This window comes from Tribolium castaneum, chromosome 9, assembly GCF_031307605.1.
Source record: "Tribolium castaneum strain GA2 chromosome 9, icTriCast1.1, whole genome shotgun sequence".
NCBI lineage: Eukaryota > Metazoa > Arthropoda > Insecta > Coleoptera > Tenebrionidae > Tribolium > Tribolium castaneum.
Genome location: NC_087402.1, coordinates 10,426,413 through 10,437,523, shown reverse-complemented (window position 1 = coordinate 10,437,523; position 11,111 = coordinate 10,426,413). Strand labels below are relative to the sequence as shown.

The 11,111-nt window shown below is 36.1% G+C and overlaps 4 protein-coding genes and 1 pseudogene across 4 annotated transcripts; all 5 read left to right on the top strand.

The window, feature by feature from the left end:
- Positions 1-1,346: 1,346 nt before the first annotated feature.
- Positions 1,347-3,247, top strand: Cyp4g7 (cytochrome P450 monooxigenase CYP4G7). Its single transcript, NM_001114388.1, has 4 exons — positions 1,347-1,678; positions 1,725-2,071; positions 2,119-2,771; positions 2,817-3,247. The coding sequence occupies exons 1-4, from the start codon at positions 1,364-1,366 to the stop codon at positions 3,161-3,163; spliced, it is 1,662 nt and encodes a 553-aa protein (NP_001107860.1). The 5' UTR covers positions 1,347-1,363; the 3' UTR covers positions 3,164-3,247.
- Positions 3,248-3,300: 53 nt separating this feature from the next.
- Positions 3,301-4,761, top strand: LOC100141914 (odorant receptor Or1). Its single transcript, XM_015978855.1, has 4 exons — positions 3,301-3,549; positions 3,596-4,225; positions 4,271-4,375; positions 4,420-4,761. Exons 1-4 carry the CDS (start codon positions 3,301-3,303, stop codon positions 4,630-4,632), a joined length of 1,197 nt encoding a protein of 398 aa, XP_015834341.1. The 3' UTR covers positions 4,633-4,761.
- Positions 4,762-4,988: 227 nt separating this feature from the next.
- On the top strand, positions 4,989-5,873 carry LOC135267120 (odorant receptor 22c-like; annotated as a pseudogene).
- Positions 5,874-5,986: 113 nt separating this feature from the next.
- LOC107397719 (odorant receptor Or1-like) lies at positions 5,987-7,122 on the top strand. Its single transcript, XM_064358907.1, has 4 exons — positions 5,987-6,006; positions 6,236-6,716; positions 6,761-6,865; positions 6,910-7,122. Exons 1-4 carry the CDS (start codon positions 5,987-5,989, stop codon positions 7,120-7,122), a joined length of 819 nt encoding a protein of 272 aa, XP_064214977.1.
- Positions 7,123-7,130: 8 nt separating this feature from the next.
- Positions 7,131-8,267, top strand: LOC135267119 (uncharacterized). The gene is given in 4 exon segments (XM_064358906.1): positions 7,131-7,142; positions 7,336-7,661; positions 7,707-7,913; positions 8,111-8,267. Coding segments are annotated over 4 exon segments (702 nt in total).
- The last annotated feature ends 2,844 nt before the right edge of the window (positions 8,268-11,111 follow it).

The following is an 11,111-nucleotide window of genomic DNA, read 5'->3' as shown; positions in this document are numbered from 1 at the left end:
CTGAAAAATTAATTTTTCAGGCGACAAAGCCACCTGTTGATTTGTTGATTTTGTTGATTTTGTTGATTTTTAATTAAGAAAGAAATTTATAATTGTCTCTGAAGCGTCTTGAAAGAATGATTAATCAATTAGAAAGTAACTTCCTGAAATTGAGATAAATTTTTGATTGATTGTTGAAAGTTTTGGCTTTAGGTCGGGCCTCGATACATAATTGTGGTCCGGGGGTGTTTTAATTGATTCAGGGCCTGGTTTCCAATACCTGGGGGTGTTTTGGTTTAAAGTTAATTAATTGGAAGGAAAAATGGCCGAAGAGTTGACACTTTCGGGTCGTAAATCGGAGTTGAATAATTTTTTACGTCGGCGTTAACGAGCTTTTAATGTTGCCCAAATAAAATTTGCCTGAGAGTGCTTTTTCCGATCTATTATCAAAGTTTTTGTTGTTTGAATCCGCGTTAAATCCTGAAAGTAGTCGTTTCGGGGCAATTATGAATAATTTATGTCCAGAGAAAAGCCTGAAAATATAATTAAACGAGAGACACTCGGAGAATTTCGCTCAAATACCTAATTAATTTCTGTTTTAACTGCTCTCTTACCTATTGTAGTTGAGGAAAGAGAATGACCGGAAAATTCGGGGCACGTGTTGGCTGAAATGGTCTTTGAGGAAAATAATAAAAGTGTCAGCGTTGCAGTTTAATTGTCGAATCCTGAAAGGATTATACTTTTCTATTTTTCGATAATACAGGTAGGAACGTAATATCGGCATAAACAGGAATTCCTCGAGGGCTATGAAAAACTTGAAACGAATATTGTGAGGCAACTATTGCGAAAAAAGAGAAAACCTTTCAAGATAATAAAATTTCGCAAATACTCGGCTGAGTTATAAAAGTTTCATGAGATTATTTGGTGGCGAAAAAAATTTAAAAGAATTATCAAGAGAGTTAATTAGCGTTGCGTTATCAAGAGGGTTGATTATTTATGGGCGAGGGCGCCATCTGCAGGGCAGGACTCTAATCAATACAGGACGCTTCAGCAGATCGATTCGGTTGATTACTACCTAAATTAATTAGTAGTAATTAGATTAAATTTAGTAATTATTTCTTTTTTTTCCAATTTAAAGCGCCGATTGTGTGCAAATAAAGACGCAAGTGGAAGTTTTTCAATTAGTATGTCACCGAAAATACTGTTGTTTATTTCTGCTCCGTAACGTCAAGATTACTCGCCGACCCCAGTTCAATTCAATTAAATATTCATTGGGCATTGTAAAATTTGTCATCAATATGCATACGCCAAAACCATATTTATACTGTCTCACCACCCTTACGCAGCAGTTTTTCTTTAGTTAGTGCGGGACAATTCGTGTAAAATGGTTGTGGTTGAAGAATCCCTAAACCATTCGCTCAATTTGGGCAACTCTGTGCTGATTTCTCTGGGTGTGGTGGCTGTAATTTTGGCGGTTTATCACTTTTGGCTCCAATCTTTGCGTTACACAAAGCTGGGCAATAAAATACCCGGATATGACCCCTTGCCCATCATTGGCAACGCCCATATGGTCATGAACAAGAATCCCACACAAGTCATGGAGCTAGCGTTGAGAGTAGCCTCGGAAAAAGGAAGTGTTGTGAGGTTTTGGTTCGGGAGTAAGCTGGGAGTTGCTTTGCTAGACCCCAGAGATATCGAAGTAAAAAATAATTCCGCCAAAAAATTTTTTTTAATAATTTTTGTAGTTGATTTTGGGTAGTAATGTTCATTTGGAAAAAAGTTCCGAGTACCGATTTTTCGAGCCTTGGCTCGGCGACGGCCTTCTGATTAGTAAAGGTGACAAGTGGCGTTCGCACCGAAAAATGATAGCGCCAACGTTCCACCAATCCATTTTAAAAACTTTCGTTCCTGTTTTCAATAAAAACGCGATGGATTTGGTCGAACAATTGCGAAACGAAGCCCTTGATCAAATTTGTGACGTTCACGACTACTTGAGTGGTGCCACTGTGGACGTCCTTTTGGAAACAGTGATGGGCGTTAAAAAGACCAAAGAAGCAAGAACTAGTTACAAGTACGCCAAAGCCGTGATGGAGTAAGTCAGTGTTTGTCCCGATTTTGTCTGAAAAATAAATTCCCTAGCATGTGCACAATTCTCCATTTCCGGCACGTCAAATTATGGCTGCGTTCAGATTGGATTTTCAGCTTTACAAAATTGTTTAAGGAGCAGACTTCACTCTTGAGGATTATCCACAATCTCACGGACCGGGTCATCAAACAAAAAAAGAAAGCTTATTTCGAACGTGTCAAAGACGGGGATGTTAGTTTGTACAATAACGCGGTCAAGGAAACGGAAGAGGAGAATCTGAAAATTAAAAACGAGCAAACTTTTAATTTCGGGAGCGGGCTTCGGGACGATTTGGACGAAAACGATGAGAATCTCGGTGAGAAAAAGCGACTCGCGTTTTTGGATTTCATGGTCGAGGCGAGCCAGACCGAGGGAAATAAACTAAACGATGAGGAAATTCGGGAAGAAGTTAACACAATTATGTTCGAAGGGCATGACACAACGGCAGCTGCGTCGAGTTTTTTCATCTGTATTTTAGGAGTCTACCCTGAAATACAGGAGAAAGTGTATCAGGAATTGAGGGACATTTTCCAAGACAGTGACAGACCGATCACTTTTAACGATACTTTACAAATGAAATATTTAGAGCGCGTTCTTTTGGAAACCTTGAGAATGTACCCACCGGTCCCTATCATCACACGAGTCATAAACGAGGAAGTCAAGCTTGGTACAAATTCAATTTGAATTTTCATTGTCTGAAGTTTGATTTTAGCTTCGGGCGATTATACGCTACCTGTGGGCACCACGGTGGGGATTGGTCAATTTTTGGTTCACCGAAATCCCAAATATTTCCCCAATCCGGATAAGTTCGATCCGGACAATTTCCTACCTGAACGCTGCCAACAGAGACATTACTACAGTTTTATCCCTTTCAGTGCAGGCCCCCGCAGTTGCGTCGGCCGTAAATACGCAATGCTCAAACTGAAAATTCTTCTCGCTTCGATCGTGCGAAACTTCAAGATCAAATCGGTCGTCAAAGAAAAAGATTTCCAGCTGCAGGCCGACATTATCCTGAAAAGGGCTGACGGTTTCAGGGTCATTTTAACCAGCAGAACATGAAATTATTAGTTTATAACTGTGAATATTTTATTGTGCTAAGAAGTTAAGGATTTAATAATAAATTATATAATCACCGCTCTGGAACTTATTGTTTTAAAGTCGTTATATATAAACCCTTCCACTTGATACGTGTCACAATGGCTAAGACAGGCGATATCTTCCCTGTGAGAGACCCCGTGAAACGATGTCTTTTTATCCCGAAACTCCTCCTGGAATCGACTAATTTTTGGCCCGAAAAACGCAATTTTTTGACCAAATTCGCAAACTGGGTCATGTTAATAATTTGTGTTTTGATCGAAAGTGGACAAATTGCGTTCGTTGTGGTCAACATCAAAGATATAACAAAGATTGCTTCAGCCATGTCGACTGTCTCAACCACGTTTCAGGTAGGTACGTTTAAATTTCAAAAAACACCACCAAAATTGCTTTCAGGCAATAACAAAACTCACAGTTTTGTACATTTACAACGACAAACTTCGCCTGATTTTGAAATCAGTCTGGTATGAATTTTGGCCGTCTTACACAGCCGGTCGGGAAATAAATACGAAACTAGAAACGTACAACAAAATTGTAATTGTGAGCTTTCTAACAATCTTAATTAGCGGGATTTGCTTCGCTTTTGGGTTCTTAAGCTCGCCGCTCATTTCCGGTGAAAGAATTTTACCGTTTGAGACTGTTTATCCGTTTGATTGGACCAAAAGTCCGTATTATGAAATTATCTACGTTACGGAATGGATGACAAACATTGCATTCATTCTCATTGGAATTTGTGGCCACGATTTTCTTTTTATGGGTCTTTGTAGCAATGTCGTGGGTCAATTTACACTTTTGAGGGAGCTTTTTGGTTATTTGGGTACGAAAAATGTGGCCCAAATTATTAAAAAACTGGGTCATGACACTAACATCGAGCCAAATCGCCAATTGTTGCGAATCTGCATCATTCATCACGTCCGAGTGACTGAAATTTGCAAAGAAATTGCTGAAATTTTTAGTTTCAGCTGTTTTATTCAATTACTCTCAAGTGTAACAGCCCTTTGTGTCGGTGCTCTAATTATGACTTTTGTAAGCTCAAATTTGAATTACTCTCACAGTAATTTCAAGTTTTAGGCCGATATTGATGCTGCCTTGTTTACCGTTTCTTCAGCTTACATTGTTGGCCATTTGCTTCAGTTATTTCTCTATGCGACGCTTGGGAATGAAGTCATTTACTATGTATGTCACGGTTTTTGGGTAAAAATTCTGAAAAAATGTTTCAGGCGAGTAGACTTCCGAATGCTATTTTTCACAGTCATTGGTACAATATCGATTTAGAAGTGAAGAAAGATATTTTATTTGTACTTCAAAGGGCCCAAAAGGAAGTAAAAATTTCGGCGATGGGAGTCAGTGTTTTAGATTATCAAACGTTTATTCAAGTTTTGAGACTGTCGTTTTCGTTTTACACAATGCTGAGCAAAGTTACTGATCACTGATGAATATTTTATTGCAGCAAAAAGTTAGTTTAAATAATAAATTAAAGTACACCATTAATTTTGCACAATTTGAACCTGTTTTGGCATTGTTTTTACACCTTAATCTTTGATTAAACATGGCATACTGAAGTATTTTGCTTTATTTCTGCCTCATTTTATATTTAGAAAATATTAATGAGACATTATAGAACCAAAAATCGCTTTCAGGCAGCAACAAAACTCATAGTTTTGTACATTTACAACGACAAACTTCGCCTGATTTTGAAATCAGTCTGGTATGAATTTTGGCCGTCTTACACAGCCGGTCGGGAAATAAACACGAAACTAGAAACGTACAACAAAATTGTAATTGTGAGCTTTCTAACAATCCTAATTAGCGGAATTTGCTTCGCTTTTGGGTTCTTAAGCTCGCCGCTCATTTCCGGTGAAAGAATTTTACCGTTTGAGACTGTTTATCCGTTTGATTGGACCAAAAGTCCGTATTATGAAATTATCTACGTTACGGAATGGATGACAAACATTGCATTCATCCTCATTGGGATTTGTGGCCACGATTTTCTTTTTATGGGTCTTTGTAGTAATGTCGTGGGTCAGTTTACACTTTTGAGGGAGCTTTTTGGCTATTTGGGAACCAAAAATGTGGCCCAAATTATTAAAAAATTAGGTCATGACACTAACATCGAGTCAAATCGCCAATTGTTGCGAATCTGCATCATCCATCACGTCCGAGTGACTGAAATTTGCAAAAAAATTGCTGAAATTTTTAGTTTCAGCTGCTTTATTCAATTACTCTCAAGTGTAACAGCCCTTTGTGTCGGTGCCCTCATTATGACTTTTGTAAGGTCAAACTTAAATTATTCTCAAGTAATTTCAAGTTTTAGGCCGATATTGACGCTGCTTTGTTTACGGTTTCTTCAGCTTATATTATTGGACATTTGCTTCAGTTATTTCTATATGCGACGCTTGGGAATGAAGTCATTTACTATGTATGTCACGGTTTTTGGGTAAAAATTCTGAAAAAATGTTTCAGGCGAGTAGACTTCCGAATGCAATTTTTCAGTCATTGGTACAATATCGATTTAGAAGTGAAGAAAGATATTTTATTTGTGCTTCAAAGAGCACAAAAAGAAGTCAAAATTTCGGCTATGGGAGTCAGTGTTTTGGATTATCAAACATTTATTTAAGTTTTGAGATTGTCGTTTTCGTTTTACACAATGCTAAGTAAAGTTACAGATCACTGAATAATTTAATGCAGCAAAAAGTTAGTTTAAATAATAAAATAAACTACACTATTAATTTTGCACAATTTTAACATATTCTGGCATCGTTTCGACACCTCAACCGTTGATTAAACATGGCATACGGAAATATTTTGCTTTATTTCTGCCTCATTTCATATTCAGAAAATATTATTGAGACATTTTCGAAAAAATAGAACCAAAAATCGCTTTCAGGCAGTAACAAAACTCGCAGTTTTGTACATTTATAACGACAAACTTCGATTGATTTTGAAGTCAGTCTGCTATAAATTTTGACCGTCTTACACGGCCGGTCGGGAAATAAACACGAAACTAGAAACGTACAACAAAATTGTAATTGTGAGCTTTCTAACAATCCTAATTAGCGGGATTTGCTTTGCTTTTGGGTTCTTAAGCTCGCCGCTCATTTCCGGTGAAAGAATTTTACCATTTGAGACTGTTTATCCGTTTGATTGGACCAAAAGTCCGTATTATGAAATTATCTACGTTACAGAATGGATGACAAACATTGCGTTCATCCTCATTGGGATTTGTGGCCACGATTTTCTTTTTATGGGTCTTTGTAGTAATGTCGTGGGTCAGTTTACACTTTTGAGGGAGCTTTTTGGCTATTTGGGAACCAAAAATGTGGCCCAAATTATTAAAAAACTAGGTCATGATACTAAAATTGAGCCAAATCGCCAATTGTTGCGAATCTGCATCATCCATCACGTCCGAGTGACTGAAATTTGCAAAGAAATTGCTGAAATTTTCAGTTTCAGCTGTTTTATTCAATTACTCTCAAGTGTAACAGCCCTTTGTGTCGGTGCCCTCATTATGACTTTTGTAAGGTCAAACTTAAATTATTCTCAAGTAATTTCAAGTTTTAGGCCGATATTGACGCTGCTTTGTTTACGGTTTCTTCAGCTTATATTATTGGACATTTGCTTCAGTTATTTCTATATGCGACGCTTGGGAATGAAGTCATTTACTATGTATGTCACGGTTTTTGGGTAAAAATTCTGAAAAAATGTTTCAGGCGAGTAGACTTCCGAATGCAATTTTTCACAGTCATTGGTACAATATTGATTTAGAAGTGAAGAAAGATATCTTATTTGTGCTTCAAAGGGCACAAAAGGATGTCAAAATTTCGGCGATGGGAGTCAGTGTTTTGGATTATCAAACGTTTATTCAAGTTTTGAGATTGTCATTTTCGTTTTACACAATGCTAAGTAAAGTTACAGATCACTGAATAATTTAATGCAGCAAAAAGTTAGTTGAAATAATAAAATAAACTACACCATTAATTTTGCACAATTTTAACATATTCTGGCATCGTTTCGACACCTCAGCCGTTGATTAAACATGGCATACGGAAATATTTTGCTTAATTTCTGCCTCATTTCATATTCAGAAAATATTAATGAGACATTTTCGAAAAAATAGAACCAAAAATCGCTTTCAGACAGTAACAAAACTCGCAGTTTTGTACATTTACAACGACAAACTTCGCCTGATTTTGAAATCAGTCTGGTATGAATTTTGGCCGTCTTACACAGCCGGTCGGGAAATAAACACGAAACTAGAAACGTACAACAAAATTGTAATTGTTAGCTTTCTAACAATCCTAATTAGCGGGATTTGCTTCGCTTTTGGGTTCTTAAGCTCGCCGCTCATTTCCGGTGAAAGAATTCTACCATTCGAGACTGTTTATCCGTTCGATTGGACCAAAAGTCCGTATTATAAAATTATCTACGTTACGGAATAGATAACAAACATTGCGTTCATCCTCATTGGGATTTGTGGCCACGATTTTCTTTTTATGGGTTTTTGTAGCAATGCCGTGGATCAGTTTACACTTTTGAGGGAGCATTTTGGTTATTTGGGTACGAAAAATGTGGACCAAATTATTAAAAAACTGGGTCATGACACTAACATCGAGCCAAATCGCCAATTGTTGCGAATCTTCATCATCCATCACGTCCGAGTGACTGAAATTTGCAAAGAAATTGCTGAAATTTTTAGTTTCAGCTGTTTTGTTCAGTTACTTTCAAGTGTAACAGCCCTTAGTGTCGATGCTCTAATTATGACTTTTACAAGCTCAAACTTAAATTATTTTCAAGTAATTTCAAATTTTAGGCCGATATTGATGCTGCCTTGTTTACGGTTTCTTCAGCTTACATTTTTGGACATTTGCTTCAGTTATTGTTATCACAGTCATTGGTATAACATCGATTTAGAAGTGAAGAAAGATATTTTTTTGTACTTTAAAGGGCACAAAAGGACGTTGAAATTTTGGCGATGGGAGTCAGTGTTTTGGATTATCAAACTTTTATTCAGGTTTTGAGACTGTCGTTTTCGTTTTACACAATGCTGAGCAAAGTTACAGATCACTGAATAATTTAATGCAGCAAAGTGATTATTATTTTATTGCAGCAAAAAGTTAGTTTAAATAATAAATTAAACTACACCATTAATTCTGCACAATTTTAACTTGTTCTGGCATCGTTTTGACACCTCAACCGTTGATTAAACATGGCATACGGAAATATTTTGCTTTATTTCTGCCTCATTTCATATTCTGAAAATATTAATGAGACATTCTCGACGAGTGTTAAGTGTCATAAAACAACACATTATGCCGGCCGCTGACCTCGACTTAATTTAATCGCTTAACGAAAATTGAACGAAACAATTAAAACAACTTGGTTTTCATTAAAGCTCCGAATTTTTTGGCGCGCTTCACGCAAAGGAAACCAGTAATAAGCGACTACAGTTTGTAATTATTTTAATAACGCTGAGTTTACACCGTCGTGGGTTTTTTGCCCGTCACGTCACTTATAATTGCTTATTTTTGATATTAAATCAAGCGCAAACTTCTCCTCTTGTGGAGAAGCAACGAAATTTCTATGATTTTCTAACAAGGGTTCGTCTCTGAGGCTAAAATACGAAGCTTTGGGACTAGATGTCGCCAATGCTTCTGTGTGTACGGTGGCGCCCCCTTAAACTAAATACGTGCATCAATTGTTTTGAAATGAAACAAGGGCCGATCGTCCGCAGCCACTTAGACTCATCCGAGTGTAAATAAATCACGTCCGAGTAATTCTTAAGAATTTTTTCAGTGTCTGCGTTTGTAGAAGCGTGACAAAAAAAGGGTTAATGGTTGTTTAATTAAAGCACAAACGCGCCGCTGCTATTTATCGAACTCAAAACGGTGTACAGTATCGAAAGTTCACCCCCACAATAGAAAACCGTTAGGTCTGAGGGCTTACAGCCCCTCGTGACCCGATCTAAATCGCATGATGGGTGTCAAGGACACAATAGCGAAACTAGGATATCGACCATTGTATTTCTTAAATCCCGATGGGAAGAGAAATCGATGGTTGGGTATCGAAAATTCCGCGGCTAATTTTTCGGAGACTTCACCCTCGGTGCACACACACGTGTTCGAAGGGGTGGTTTGACACAACTACCGGAAACAGTTTTTAATGTTAGAGCCGTGGACACACTTCTGATCGAAAACTAGACAGGAAATAGGAATTAGTTTGCGTTACTTATGGGAATTAACCGGTGGAAAATATTGAAATTTTTTGAAAGAAATGAATTTGAGGAATTAATGGGCCGGAAGCTTTGCTATTATCAAACGCACGTGGCTTTGTGCACTACCGTGGAAAGTCACGTGTGGGAATTGTCAGGTGGCGATTATCACAAAAAGCTTAGTCATAAACCGGTGGCATTTCGGCACGATTAGGGCTATGCCACGCGAATAGCGAATTTTTCTCAATTTTATGTCTATGCAGATAAATATTCTTAAACCATTGCTTTTACTTAATTTTTCATTTTTGGGACGTGACACAAGAGTCTACTTTAGGCCCAATTCTATAAGCACCGTCCACCTTGCTCTAGCAAGCTATATTTTTAAAATCCACTACACCTCTTAAAAGTGTAAAAAAGTCAATAGGAGAAAATTGCTAACAACAGAAAAATTGCTAAATTTAAGTGTTAATAACTTAAAAACTATTAACAATTTGCAATTTTCTCAACGCCACTCGATTCTCTCTATAATCTTGCATAGGTTTCATCAAAATATAAAAAAAAATTCGAATAGTTTTGCAGTAATTATTTAAAATAAAAAATAATAATTTCTGATTCAAGCTATCTGATGGATTTTACGTAAGCGTGATTTTTTCGTTTGAATAATTCGTTTTTTCTTAGCTTTTTTATTTTTGCCGTAATCGTCGTTTAAATACTGAAGTTTTGAAACTTGTACCATTTTGTAGAGTTTTTTTAAGCCGGTTATGGTACTACTTAACATTTTTCGCAAGCTACAAAAGTTTAGCTATAATCAGCGCTTGAAAAATGAAAATTTCAACATTTTTGTGCTTTTTTCTCGGAAATGGAAGAGCAAAATGCAAAAACCACCAAAATGCGCCTTAAGTTATCTATTGATATCATCGTAAAAATCCGAAGCTGCAACGGATATCTGGTTACAAAACAATTTTTGTTTTTTTTTGTATAAAATTATAGTGGTCGTTTCACTTACATAATTAAAAAAACACTGTTCATAAAAGTCTTGCAATTTTACAATTACAATTTTAGATAAACACATATTTATTTATTTCTGTATTTCTTCAAAAAAATTTTAATTTAACCAACTCTAGAGGTATTCACTATTTTGGGTCATTTACAAACATTTCTTCAAGGCAAGAAATCTTAACATGATATGTTTTTCTTGTGTTTTAAAGCTCGAAACTTGCTGAAAATTTTTTTTTAACTTCATTATTTCTTAAAAATTCGCTTCTTGTCTTGATACCAGTAGATATTATATCCAGGATTCTTGATATTTCTTGATCTTTCATTTCGTTAAAGTTTCTTAAAATTTTTAATTATTCAAAAACATACTGTGAAGAGTAGATTTTAATTTCTTTAAACTTTTTGGTTAGAAGGATCAATCGGTCAGTAGTTATTTACATTATGAGGATTACAGAAGTTGAAAAAAAGAATCTTTAAGCATTCCTTCCATGCATTTATAAATATGACATCAACTATGAAAGATGCCAATTTTTTGATTAATTTGTTCAATATAGATATTATCATATCCTGCAAATTATACAATTATTAACTGGAACTGCTTGGTGCAAATAAATCTAAAATTATTTTTGATGTGTTGTTATTTATTAATCTGTTTTTCTTGTAAAATGCATTGTTACTGTAATTAATACCTATTATTTGAGAGAAAAA